Source organism: Malus sylvestris, chromosome 14, assembly GCF_916048215.2.
Source record: "Malus sylvestris chromosome 14, drMalSylv7.2, whole genome shotgun sequence".
Taxonomy (NCBI): Eukaryota; Viridiplantae; Streptophyta; class Magnoliopsida; order Rosales; family Rosaceae; genus Malus; species Malus sylvestris.
In genome coordinates, this window is record NC_062273.1 from 7,885,203 (window position 1) to 7,900,066 (window position 14,864).

Sequence of the window (14,864 nt, forward strand, 5' to 3'; positions counted from 1 at the left end):
GGAAGAAAATGGTTTTGAACCAGACTGGGAGAAAGATTAAGATTTTGAGATCAGATAATGGTGGAGAATACACATCCGACCCTTTCTTTAAAGTTTGCAAAGATGAAGGAATTGTGAGACATTTTTGTGTCGGAGGAACTCCACAACAAAATGGAGTTGCAGAAAGATTGAATCGAACCTTGCTTGAGAAGGTTAGATGTATGATGTCTCAATCGGGTTTAAGCAAATCATTTTGGGTAGAGGCAGTTAATTATGCATGTCACATCATCAACCGGTTACCATCAGCTGCTGTTTAGGGTAAGACACCATTGGAGGTATGGACTGGAAAACCTTCTACTAATTATGATTATATTCATATTTTTGGTTCACCTGCTTATTTTCATGTAATTGAAAATAAACTTGATCCTAGAGCTGAAAAGGCTATCTTTCCTAGAGCCAGCTTGGTATAGTGACTATGTTGCTTTTGCTCTTCCTATTATCATTGATGATATTCCATCCAATTTCGAGGAAGCCATTGAGAGTGAGGAAAATGAGAGGTGGTGCAATGTTATGGGTGATGAGATGAATTCTCTCTTGAAGAACAAGACTTGGGAGTTAGCTAAATTACCTAAGGGCAAGAAAGCTATCGGTTTCAAATGGGTGTATGCCAAGAAGGAAGGTGCTGATGAGAAAAGCAATGTGAGATTCAAAGCAAGATTAGTTGCTAAAGGGTATGCACAAAAGGAGGGCATTGACTACAATGAAATCTTTTCTCCGGTTGTGAAGCACTCCTCAATTTGCATTATGTTAGCTCTTGTTGCACAGTATGATCTTGAGCTTGTGCAACTTGATGTGAAAACGGCTTTCCTACATGGTGATTTGAATGAAGAGATCTATATGTGTCAACCGGATGGGTATACAGTGAAAGTGAAGGAGAATTTGTTTTGCAAATTGAAGAAATCACTTTATAACTTGAAGCAATCTCCAAGGCAATGGTATTTGAGGTTTGATAAATTTATGAGAGGCCAAAATTATTCTAGAAGTCAATATGATCATTGTGTATACTTCAAGAATTTGCAAGATGGGTCTTTCATTTATTTGTTGATATATGTTGATGATATGTTAATTGCCTCAAAGAATATCAAAGAGATTGAGAAATTGAAGAAGCAAGTGAAGAATGAGTTTGAGATGAAGGATCTTGGTGAAGCGAAGAAGATCCTTGGGAAGTTGATCCGAAAGTTTGGAGTTATGATTCAACCAAACCGATTAGTACCCCTTTGGCTCCTCATTTTAAATTGAGTTCTCTACAGTGTCCTAAAACTGATAAAGAGAAGCTGCAAATGAAAAATATACCATATGCAAATTTGGTTGGTAGTTTGATGTATGCAATGGTATGCTCTAGACCGGATATTGCTCATGCAGTTGGCATGGTGAGTCGATATATGCATAATCCAGGTAAAGAGCATTTGCAAGCAACTAAGTGGATATTGAGGTATCTTCATGGTACTTGAGATGTTGGTTTATGCTTTGAGAGAGATGACTATGGTATTGGTCATTTTGCAGTTGGTTATGTTGATTCAGATTATGCAGGTGATCTGGATGGAAGGAAGTCTACCACAGGTTATGTGTTTTATGGCTAAAGGGCCAGTTTATTGGAGGTCCATTTTGCAGTCGTCTGTTGCCTTGTCTACTACAAAGGCTGAATATATTGCAGTTGCTGAAGCTATAAAGGAGGCCATTTGGATACATGGGCTGATTAGAGATTTGGGGGTTGATCAGAAGTAGGTGGAGGTACATTGTGATAGTCAGAGTGTCATTTATTTGGCTAAGTATCAGGTTCATCATGCGATGACCAAGTACATAGATGTGTGTTATCACTTTGTTCGTGAAATTGTTGGTGAAGGGGAAATCATTCTCCAGAAGATTCCAACTAAAAACACCCCCGCTAATATGTTGACTAAGGTTGTTGGTGTAGCCAAGTTTGTTCACTGTTTGAACTTGGCTCACATTTTGCCTATATAAAGAAGGCATTGAGCAGTAGGAGTTTTGAAGGATTTGGCTCAGCATGAGTTGTTCTCTTGCTAGTGTTTGTAAGTGATTTTTTGTGTTGATTGTGTTGGTTGGCTTATCATGGTGTTTTCAGAATTTGACCAAGGTGGAGATTGTTGGATAGTGGCCAAAATTAGTGGCCAACTTGCAAATACATTTTGATTAAATAAAAGAAAAGAAAAGGGGGACAATATCATTGTATCCCTTCCTTGTTTTGGGGAAAAGAAAAAGGCAACTTGTCTAAAGTCCTTTTTATTTGGCCTTTTGTGAAAGCCACGAGATAGTGGCTAGGTTTTAATTAGGGCAGCAGCTGCCATTTGGGAAGAGTAGCAGAAACATAAAGACAGCATCAGAGAAGAGAATGAAGAGGTAGTGCCGAAGCCCCTCTTTGAAGAGAAGAAGAAAGTGCTCCTCTTGTTGGTTAGTAACACCCATCAAGGTAGTTGTTGTTGTAATAGCTTTGAGCTTTGTATAGAGAAGAAATTAATCACTATATTTCTTTCTCTATTTGTTTTTTTGGTGTGTGAGAGCTATTAGTTGTATTGGGGTTTTGGGTTGTGAGATTGCCAACACTTTGTAAACTTCCATTTGGTTGATAGTGGATTATTGGGTGAGCTCTTACTGCTCCGAGGACTTACTCTAGTTACACTGACTGTTGAGAAACCTTGTTAAAGTCTTGGTGTCTTTAATATTTTGTTCTTACATTTCATTTGATATATTTCCTGTGGGCTAGCTTGAGTTGGTTCCAACGGTTTTGGTGCTATCCTAGCACAACACAAAATAGTTGATAACTGTATTTTTCACTACAAGCAACCAGTTATGGTTGAATCGATGTATTTCAACCTTCACATCCTCTTGCCAAATTACTAAGTTGACTTCCACTGCGTTTCTTGTTTAGTTGAAGAGGAAGACGAGGAGAATTCAGAAAGAATGGCAGTGGGGAACAAGGAAGAGGTGGTGGTGGAGGAAATAGTGAATGCCCGTACGGATAAGAGGGAGTACAGGAGGATCGTCCTCCCGAACTCCCTCAAAGTTCTACTCATATCGTCTGGGCCCAGACGATATACCAATCGAAGATGAAGCATAAAAAAGCAATAGGCCCAGACGATATACCAATCGAAGTGTGGAAACTTTTGGGAGAGACAGGTATAACATGGCTCACTGACCTTTTCAATAGGATTTTGAAAACGAAGAAGATGCCAAATGAGTGGCGAATGAGCACTTTGGTGCCTATCTACAAGAATAAGGGCGACGTACAAAATTGCATGAACTATAGGGGTATTAAGCTAATGAGTCATACAATGAAGCTCTGGGAGAGAGTCATTGAGCATAGATTGAGGCAAGAGACACGGGTTTCGGACAACCAATTCGGGTTCATGCCAGGGCGCTCAACCATGGAGGCAATCTATCTCTTACGAAGATTGATGGAAAGATATAGAGATGGGAAAAAGGATTTACACATGGTCTTTATAGATTTGGAAAAAGCGTATGATAGGGTCCCAAGAGACATTCTTTGGAGGATTTTAGAGAAGAAAGGAGTACGAGTAGCATATATCCAAGCTATAAAGGATATGTATGAAGGAGCAAAGACTGCCGTAAGAACTCATGAAGGACAAACCGAAAGCTTTCCCATAACTGTAGGATTACATCAAGGCTCATCCTTAAGTCCTTACCTTTTTGCGTTGGTAATGGATGAGTTAACACGACATATTCAAGATGATATTCCTTGGTGTATGCTTTTCGCAGACGATATAGTGTTGATAGATGAAACTCAGGAAGGGGTAAATGCAAAGCTTAACCTTTGGAGAGAAGTGTTGGAATCTAAAGGTCTTCGCCTAAGCCGATCAAAGACAGAATATATGGAGTGCAAGTTCAGTGCAAATGGAGGCCAAAACGAGTTAGGGGTGAGGATCGGAGATCAAGAAATACCAAAGAGCGACCGTTTTCGTTACCTAGGATCTATCTTGCAAAAGAACGGAGAATTAGATGGAGATCTCAACCATAGAATACAAGCTGGATGGATGAAGTGGAAGAGTGCATCCGGCGTGTTGTGTGACCGCCGTATGCCACTGAAGCTCAAGGGAAAATTTTATAGGACGGCAATAAGGCCGGCGATGCTGTATGGCACAGAATGTTGGGCGGTGAAACATCAACACGTACACAAAATGGGTGTAGCGGAGATGAGGATGCTTCGTTGGATGTGTGGGCACACGAGAAAGGATAAGATTAGGAATGAGGACATCCGGGGTAAAGTAGGAGTAGCCGAAATTGAAGGAAAGATGAGAGAAAATCGGTTACGGTGGTTTGGACATGTGCAAAGAAGGCCTACTGACGTTCCGATTAGAAGATGCGACTATGGGACAGAGGTTCAGGGCCGAAGGGGTAGAGGAAGACCTAGGAAAACTTTGGAAGAGACTCTAAGAAAAGACTTAGAGTACTTGGATCTAACGAAGGACATGACACAGGATCGAGCACAATGGCGTTCTAAGATTCATATAGCCGATCCCACTCAGTGACTTGGATTTTCCAAGTCTCCAACCGAGAAGTTTTCCTCACTCGGGAAATTAAGGGAACACTACCCCAACCTACACGCTCCACTCAGAAAGCTTCAACATACAAGCTTTAACAAAAGAAAATTCAAAGAACTTAGCGAAGAAGGCTTTGGTGTATTTAACACAATACGTTGAAATGAAGGAAAGCTTATTTATTGATATCCCCGATAAGCTACAAATATGTACATATACATGAGTCAAAATAAGCACACAAGAGGGAGCCTTCACAAAGGTTGCTTAGGAGAAGTCTCAGCAGTCGGTAGAGTCCCAGAAAGAGAAGGCACCGGAGGGGGATTATTTGGAGCCTCAGTACTGGACAGAACCCTAGAATGAGGAGGCATCAGAGGTTGATCATTTGGAGCTTCATTACGCGGTACAGCCCCAGAAGACGAAGGCAATAAATGCCTTTGGAACAAACCCACAAATCTCTGATGATCAAGTAAAACCTGACCATCAGTTTCCTTCATCTGGTCAAGCTTCCTCTTCATGTTTGTAGCATAGTCATGTGCGAGCCGGTGCAACTGTTTATTCTCATGCTTGAGCCCTCTAATCTCCTGTTTGAGACTCATCACTTCAGCCGCCAATGATTCAACTTGGCGGGTTCGAGCAAATAGGCGTTGGGCCATATTAGACACAGAACCTGCACACTGAACACTGAGAGCCAGCGAATCCTTAACAGCTAACTCATCAGACCGTTTGGAAAGTAGTCTGTTATCTTTGGGAGTGAGAAGGTTCCTGGCCACCACCGCAGCGGTCATATCATTCTTCATCACGGAATCCCCAACGGTAAGAGGACCAGTAGGGGAGACGAAGGATGGGCGCCATATGTTGTCTGGAGAAGGCGGGGCTGCCTCTTCAACAAGGTTCAAGTCAAAACGACGGTCGGAGGGGCCAGACATTTTTAAAGGTGTTGAAGAGAGAAGAGGTCGGACAAATCAAGATCTTAGAAGTGCAAGAATGAAGCTTCTACTGGTGGAGATTCAAGTGTGCTTTGGAACTTAATGCCAGCCCCTATAAAAATCTGCACTCGACGAAGCTTCAGAAATCGAAGAGGCGCCTGCTCAGAAATCGAAGAGGCGTTTGCTTTCTCAAAAGCTGGGCTGCTTAGAGATCACGAGGGTTGATCTCAGAAATCGAAGAGGCGTTTGCTTTCTCAAAAGTTGGGCTGCTCAAAGACCACGAAGGCCGATCTCAAAAATCGAAGAGGCGTTCGCTTTCTCAAAAGCTGGGCTCCCCAGAGACCACGAGGGCCGATCTCAGAAATCGAAGAGGCACCTACTTTTCCAGCCTTTTCCAGCCTTGTCAGCACCTGTCACACGCACACTCAGTTTTGCGGAAATTATGGGCATTCTGTCAAAGACTTCTGGGGAAGTAGAAAACACATGAATCTTACTGTTCAATCACCCACTTCCCACACGCAACAATAGCTCATGGGTACCACAGATAACTTTGCCAAAGTTCTCTGCCAAAGTTGAGCACGTGAAGCTTGCAGCTCCCACTACATCGCTCTGACCAAGAAGGGTAAAAGAATAGCAAAGAAACAGCACTAACAAAGTTTAGACCCATAAATTTTGAAGGTCTAGCTACCATATTATTACCCACAAGGGTAAAGGAACAGTACCACTGCTGGATAATTGGAAAGTCCCTGTGTGTCAACCTCTGTGCTTCGTGGCAAGGTAGACTAGCAAACATGCCCAACCTTTACTCACATTCGAGAAAACACTCCCAATAAGATTGCTTGCTCCAAAATCGAAGAGGCACCGTCCTCCGAATCTCGAGAGCCAGACTCCCAACATGACTACTTTCTTAAAAATCGAAGAGAGGGTAAAGGAACAGTACCATTGCTGGATAATTGGAAAGTCCCTGTGTGTCAACCTCTGTGCTTCGTGGCAAGGTAGACTAGCAAACATGCCCAACCTTTACTCACATTCGAGAAAACACTCCCAACAAGATTGCTTGCTCCAAAATCGAAGAGGCACCGCCCTCCGAATCTCGAGAGCCAGACTCCCAACATGATTACTTTCTCAAAAATCGAAGAGACACTGCTCCCCGAATCTCGAGAGCCAGACCCCCAGCATGATTGCTTTCTCAAAAATCGATGAGGCATCGTTCTCCGAATCAATCGAAGAGGCGCTCGCTTTCTCAAAAGCTGGGCTGCTCAGAGACCACGAGGGCCGATCTCAGAAATCGAAGAGGCACCTACTTTTCTAGCCTTGTCAGCACCTGTCACACGCACACTCAGCTTTGCAGAAATTATGGGCATTCTGTCGAAGACTTCTGGTGAAGTAGAAAGCACATGAATCTTACTGTTCAATCACCCACTTCCCACACGCAACAATAGCTCATGGGTACCACAAATAACTTTGCCAAAGTTCTCTGCCAAAGTTGAGCACGTGAAGCTTGCAGCTCCCACTACATCGCTCTGACCAAGAAAGGTAAAAGAATAGTAAAGAAACAGCACTAACAAAAGTTTAGACACATAAATTTTGAAGGTCTAGCTACCATATTATTACCCACAACTGTAAAGGAACAGTACCACTGCTGGATAATTGGAAAGTCCCTGTGTGTCAACCTCTGTGCTTCGTGGCAAGGTAGACTAGCAAACATGCCCAACCTTTACTCACATTCGAGAAAACACTCCCAATAAGATTGCTTGCTCCAAAATCGAAGAGGCACCGTCCTCCGAATCTCGAGAGCCAGACTCCCAACATGACTACTTTCTCAAAATCGAAGAGAGGGTAAAGGAACAGTACCATTGCTGGATAATTGGAAAGTCCCTATGTGTCAACCTTTGTGCTTCGTGGCAAGGTAGACTAGCAAACATGCCCAACCTTTACTCACATTCGAGACAACACTCCCAACAAGATTGCTTGCTCCAAAATCGAAGAGGCACCGCCCTCCGAATCTCGAGAGCCAGACTCCCAACATGATTACTTCCTCAAAAATCGAAGAGACACTGCTCTCCGAATCTCGAGAGTCATACCCCCAGCATGATTGCTTTCTCAAAAATCGAAGAGGCATCGTTCTCCGAATCTCGAGAGCCAGATACCACAGACCACTTTTTCAAAGTGCTCTGACAGAGTTAAAACATGTGAAACTGGCAGCTCCCACTACCGTGCTATGACCAAGCAGGGTAAAGGAATAGCATTACTACTTGTTGTTAGGGAGACTCCTATATATGTCGACCTTCATCCGCAACGGACAGGCAGACCTGCAAAAATGCTCAACCCTTCATCATATCTGAGAGGGCACTCCCAACGAAGCCTTTCGAAATACTCAGCTTTCTTTCCCCCCGATAATACCTTTGCAAACAAGCTATACTAGAGCAAGAATATCTCATATCATCAGGGTTAAAAGCAAGAGTATCCCATATCATGCTTTTTCCCTGTCTTTTCTTTTGGCCTTGTTTTTACCTGCAAGACAAGGAGAAAGAGAGCAATCAGTCAGCACTTGGAATCAAGCTTCCAGCCAGGAACTGACTGCCTGGAACCCCTTACCTGATTACTTACCTGGCATTGCTCTCGAGTACTCATCTTCAACATCTTATGTTTCCAGGGAAGATTCCGCATCTGCTTGAGGAACAGATAGGGCAAGTGCGAAGGATACAAGGAAGCATGTGGAGACAAGCGTAACAGCACACGTGCCGATACATTCATTACTCTGTCAAAAGCAAAAGTATCCCATATCAGCAGGGTGGAACGTACTCTAGATTTGATGGACTTGTTTTGACCCTCAAATTCTTCAGTCGGCCTTATACTCTGGAGGAAACCAGAAAACCCTCCAGCTCAGTTCAAGAATAAGCCTGTGGAAAGTTACTTCTTCAAAAGCAAAAGTATCTCATATCATCTCTTCTCATTTTTCTTCTCTTTATCCTTCATGCTGCTGCAAGATGGGGAGAAGGTGAACAATCAGTCGGAGCTCTGATTGCTTACCTTGTCTGTCACCTCTTTCAGCAGACCCCCTAGCTCGGCGACTTGGGGGACTCCTACTACATGGTTTGTATCGCGCTTGACCAAGCCTGAAACTACAAGTAAGCTTCAAGTGAAATTGATACATTACCTTGTGCATCTCCACCAGTTAAAGATACCACCCCTGGATGGAGGAAGAGTACTTCTAGAGAAGATGCCACATCTACCTATGAGACAGATAAGGCAAGTCAAGACGACACCACACTCCGATACTTAGAAGTTTCGTGATTACGAGATCATTCTCCCACAATATTTCCTAATGTCATTTGTACTAAATCATTCACTTGTACTCACTAAATGAGAGCTTGAACCTATGTACTTGTGTAAACCCTTCACAATTAATGAGAACTCTTCTATTCCGTGGACGTAGCCAATCTGGGTGAACCACGTACATCTTGTGTTTGCTTTCCTATCTCTATCCATTTATATACTTATCCACACTAATGACCGGAGCAATCTAGCGAAGATCACAAAAAGCGATCGTTTTCGCTACCTAGGATCTATCTTGCAAGAGAACGGAGAATTAGATGGAGATCTCAACCATAGAATACGAGCTGGATGGAAAGAGTGCATCCGGCGTGTTGTGTGACCGTCGTAGGCCACTGAAGCTCAAGGGAAAATTTTATAGGACGGCAATAAGGCTAGCGATGTTGTATGGCACAGAATGTTGGGTGGTGAAGCATCAACACGTACACAAAATGGGTGTAGCGGAGATGAGGGTGCTTCGTGGGATGTGTGGGCACACGAGAAAGGATAAGATTGGGAATGAGGATATCCGAGGTAAAGTAGGAGTAGCCGAAATTGTAGGAAATATGAGAGAAAATCGGCTCCGGTGATTTTGAACATGTGCAAAGAAGACCGACTGACGCTCCAGTTCGAAGATGTGACTACGGGACAGAGGTTCAGGGCCGAAGGGGTAGAGGAAGACCTAGGACAACTTTGGAAGAGACTCTAAGAAAAGACTTAGAGTACTTGGATCTAACGGAGGACATGACACAAAACCGAGCGCAATGGCGTTCTAGGATTCATATAGCCGACCCCACTTAGTGGGAAAAGGCTTTGTTGTTGTTGTTGTTGTTGTTGGTATTCTTCTTCAGATCGGGTTGGAGATTATTTCCCGACTCCTTAGTCTAAAAATATATCGTTGTATATCCAATAAAACAAATCAGGTTTGTTATATTATAGATCAGTGAAGGACTTTTATATGTATAATTGCTTTTTATGGCTGAATTAGAAGAGTTAATAACATATTTGCATGACTTATTGTTAATGAATTTCATGGCATTGGTGTTGAAAAGAATAAGATGTTTGTTGACATTCCTTTCTGAATATTGAACTTTTGCGCAGAGCATATGCTGTTTTATGCGAGTGAAAAGTACCCTTCGGAGGATAGTTACTCCAAGTACATCAGCGAGGTACTTACCGCAAATTTCATTGCAATACATCATACATTTTGGATTTCTTTCTGTACAAGCACTCGATAAATAATAATATGGAATGGATGTTTATGTTTTCTATCCTCCTTCACTTTCTATTTCTGATTATCAAACTTTATGGAAATGTTACAATGCTTGATTGCATGTAAGCAAAGAACTTGGGAGTAGAAACTTATTTGAGAGATCAGATTTCTTTTTAGCTTGAAGATAATTCTTGGGGTTTTGACAGGTGTTCTTATACTGTTTTATGTTTTTTGAGTTCATGACTGTGCTTTAGGTATGGTATTGGTTTACAGAATTGTGATTATGTTGTGCGCTATCATGTCTTCAATCCACTTTTCATTCATTGGCAATGGTCCCGTTTATTGATGTTGTTTGATGAATCAGATATGAGATTTTGATTGACTAGCTAGATCTTCTCCTATTCTTTTTGCACATCTGTTCAAATTCTGTAAGATAAGTTTTGTTCCGATGCTTTTTGGCTAAATTGTCCCTCAAGGACTCTCCAATATGACAAAAATCCGTTGGAGAAATTTATGTTCTTATATGTTTAAGTGGTAATATGGAAGTACAGAAAGACAATGTTTAACAGATTCTATTGCTTTACACGTTACTTATCTTTTTGATAAGGGGTCCAGAGATTGCTTGCTTATGTTGTTTTCTTTAACCTCTGTGTTTTATTTCCCTTATGCACAGCATGGAGGATGAACAAATGCTTATACAGCTTCTGAGAACACGAACTATTATTTTGACATTAATTCCGATGGTTTTGAAGAGGCTTTAGACAGGTTGATGCTGCTCTTTCTTCGTTAGCTGTTATCTTTATCATAACAATTATAAAAGTTGAACACCGTATTGATGTGTGGTTTTGTTGTTCAGATTTGCTCAGTTCTTTATTAACCCATTGATGTCGGCTGATACTACAATGAGGGAAATTAAAGCTGTTGATTCTGGTTAGCGGCTCCATTTTCATTTTTTAATACTTTAATTTTTCGTTTAATTTACTGTTAGTGGCAAATGTGTATGCGGTGGTACAGAGAATCAAAATAACCTGTTGTCTGCTGGGGAATCAGATTTGACTTTGGAATTTTCTTTCTTTAAAGTAGATATTAATCTCACTGATGCGGGTCATGGTTAGTTTATTTTCTAGCTTTTTCATTTTTGGATTCGACTTTGGAGTTTGGAGTTTGGACTTTTCTTTCTTTAGGCTTCATTTCGTTTTGGAAGCGTTTTCCACTTATCCTTAAGACAGCTTGTATTTTTGTTTGAAGGGAGGCTTTCCGTTAACCTGTATTTTCATTTCTAGCCTTCTTTTACTTATATTTCAGACCACATGCAAGACATAGTAGGCTTGCTTTTCAAATACATTTCCCTCTTACAGCAGTCGGGTGTCTGCAAAATGGATTTTCGATGAGGTATGCATGTGCGTTCAAGTTTATGAATTACTGGTGTATGATACCTTCCTCTAAATTTTGTCTACGATCAAGTGTAGTATCTTTCACAGTATGAATCACTGGTGTATAGTGTTAGCAACAACATGGCTAATAAGTCAAGGTTTCATATTATTTCTTGCTTCCGAGTTATCAAATCCTTCACATTTATTAGTCATCGTTAAAGAAGACAGAAGTCTTAAGGATGATTTCTTCTGGTTGGTGGTGTCATGTCAAGGACTCCAGGGGTTAAACCGGGTGCACTTATATGATTCATCACCTTGTTCTCTTGATTTCTATAATTCTAAACAGTTTTATGTGGTTTGATTTGACGAATGAATCATAGAACTTTTGTTAAGTTTCATGTACAAAATTCAGTGTGGAAATTGTCTTTCTGATTCTTTCTCAAGGACTCTGAAAGGACTTTTATTTATTGTAGCTTTCTTCTGTTTGCGAGACGAAGTTCCATTATCAGGACAAAATTCAGCCTATTAATTATGTGGTCAGCATTTTGCCAAATATGCAGGTATTAGGCTTTTTGTTTAGTCGTGCTCGTGCTTCTGTTAAGGACACTGAAGTGAATTTAAATTGTAGCAATTTTTAAATAACTTATGGGCAGCTTTGTGGACATCGGTCTCAAGTGAATTTGGGAGCTGCTATTTGGCGCTGTGATGCTAGTGTATTGCTAGTTGTTTGTACCTTCAGGCGGCTGCCTGTTCCCTATTATTGTACTGTTGACATTGTTAAAGTTCTTTTGTTTCTGAAGAAATTCTTTACCCTTTATTTCTTTTGGGGGAAGTTGTAGGCAAGAGGAATTATTCTAGTGCGGTAATTAATATTCACTTGCTTATTAGTCCACGATAAGTTCATATACAGAAATATCCCCCAAAAGATTGGCTAGTAAGATCATCCTTGCCTTGTAACTTCAGTCTGGACATTATCCAAATGGTGCTGAACAAGCTTTTTCGGACAATGTCAGGTGAGTCTATGACGAAGATGGATTCTTTAGAGCTTGGTGAGGCGAAAGTCTATTTTCCAAGTTGATCCTTCTTGATAATTCTAATAAGTTTCCTCATGAATTTCTGAAGTCATGGTAATTTCGTTGTACAGAATTTTCTGGGAGTCAAAGAAATTTGAAGGTCATACTAACATGTCTGAGCCATGGTATGGAACTCCTTATTCTGTCGAGAGAATTACTGGCTCCATGATTCAGGTTGGTTATGGGTTCTTTATGTCAATCAAGCAGTTTTTGTTTTCTTTTTCAGGGCAATAAGAATGCGTATGGTATGGTGCTTTTTGTAAATTTCATCAGTTTAGACTAAAGAGATGTTGTGAATCTTTTCAAGGGAATAAGAGGAAACCTCTTACATTTTGAAATTTTATTATTTGATTGCAGGAATGGATATTATCTTCCCCAAATGAGAATCTGCACTTACCAGCCCGTAATGTTTTCATTCCCACTGACCCTTCACTTAAGAATGATCTTGAGAAGGTGCGATGAATGGTACAATCTATCTCTAAGTTAGCAGTAGCACAACAGTTAAATGCTCTGATGCGAATGTGTCTTTTTTTTACAGGCCAAATGTCCAGTTCTGTTAAGAAGGTCACCATATTCAACACTGTGGTACAAGCCTGATACAATGTTCTTTACTCCAAAAGCTTGCGTTAAGATTGCTTTAACTTGTCCCCACACAAGTGCCTCCCCTGAAACAGAAGTCCTAACTAATATTTTTACTCGGTTGTTGATGGATTACTTGAATGAATATGGTAAGATTCTGTATATACAGTTAATTACTTGCTTCCATTGATGGTGACCTGTAATGTTTTTCGCTTACATCGTTACACCAAAGGTGTTATTTTCCTGAACAAGAGTTTACTTCATTCTTTCTTTGGTCACATCACGTTCCTCCAGCTGAGGCATGAGACAAATTCAAATGCCTTATCCCTAAATTTCACACCTCGTCTAATCATCTTGTGATTTATTTTTTCTCAGTTACGTTCCTTTCTTTTGTCCTAATGCAGGAATGATTCTGGGGTGCAGTTTATTATACAATCGAAAGTGAAGGTTGGTCATGCTTCTATTATTGTTGCCCTGTTGTTTTATCTACCTATTCCAAAGTACGTCAACATAACAGGATCCAGCACATATCGATTTGAGAGTGGAGGAATTCCTCAAGGGGTTCGAGACTAAACTTTATGAGATGCCAAATGACGAATTTAAGGTGAGATAAACTAGGCTCTATCCTTAACTCCGGTTCTCTGGTTTCACTGCATCTTTTATGCAGCTTTAATCTCTTTTGTATGGAAAATCATTAGACTTCCTTATATGTGATACCATTTTTACCTTGCATCGGTCTGTCTGCCTTGTTTATTCTCCTCACCCATATTATCTTCCGCCTTCCATCAGTCTTTCTTGCGATGATTCGTATCCCCATTTACAGATAGTAGATGTCTTTCAATGTCAATGTTCAATCACTTCTGGATAAAATGTGAACCCGATAGAAGATTTTTATTGTACGATGTCGTATATGATTTTTCCCCTATAAATAACTGTTGAACTTGCTGTTATGTAAGCAATGTAAATGCTTTGATCGACATGAAGCTTGAGAAGCACAGGAACTTAAGGGAAGAAGCTGGATTTTATTGGGGAGAGATATCTGTCGGGACCCTCAAGTTTGATAGGAAAGAGTCTGAGGTATGAATATCTCCCTAACTTGAGTTCAATGTTTTAAGATACTAGTACAATTCGAGGTGATCGATGCCTATCATCCTTTTCATTACAATAATTCATGATATATTCAAGTAACATTACAAACTAGTTAGCAGAAAACGGTAAACGTTTAAGAACTGTAAGAATGAAAAAAGCAGGAAAGAAAATGTGGCCCCTATTAATGTGGTTGAAACTTGAAACAGATTGCAGCACTGAGGCAGCATACACAGCAAGAAAATTGAAATGATGGACTTTTTCAATGAGCATATAAAGGTTGGTGCTCCTCAAAAGAGGTCATTAAGCGTACGTGTGTACAGGAACTCACATTCATCCGAGTACATGACATATAAAAGTTCGCTGCTGCAACCTTGCAGCGTCAAAATAGACGATATTTTAAGCTTCAGAAGCTCACAATCTCTTTACGGTTCATTCAAGGGAAACGACGTGAAATTGTAGAGAATTGGGAATTACATATCTGGATTTGCAAATGGAATTTCTTCACTTCAACTTGGACAAAGTTGAAGAATACCAAAGGCTTGCAGACAGCAGATTCGGCAGAAAGAACGCCCAAGAAGTTCATCGACAAAGCGAGTCTATTGGATAAAATGATGTTTCTTACAGGGCATTGATATCTCGAATTCCATTTTTCACATACATTGTTATATGAAGTTTCTCATACAGAAAGCGTTTGTTATACAAGTAATATTTTTATAAGTGAAAGATGATAGATTTGTTTAAAA

General features: G+C 40.6%; 1 protein-coding gene across 2 annotated transcripts in view; it reads left to right on the top strand.

Annotated features, from left to right (window-relative positions):
* The window catches only part of LOC126600659 (insulin-degrading enzyme-like 1, peroxisomal), a 35,051-nt gene extending 20,187 nt beyond the window's left edge, over positions 1 to 14,864 (top strand). The window contains exons 23-25 of one of the 2 annotated variants that reach the window (XM_050267266.1): positions 13,550 to 13,636; positions 13,987 to 14,109; positions 14,328 to 14,491. In XM_050267266.1, coding sequence (XP_050123223.1) covers positions 13,550 to 13,636; positions 13,987 to 14,109; positions 14,328 to 14,366 — 249 coding nt within the window. In that variant the 3' untranslated portion in view covers positions 14,367 to 14,491. Of the gene's footprint in view, positions 1 to 13,549; positions 13,637 to 13,986; positions 14,110 to 14,327; positions 14,492 to 14,559 lie in introns of those variants that run through there. The other variant, XM_050267264.1, reaches the window with a different exon arrangement.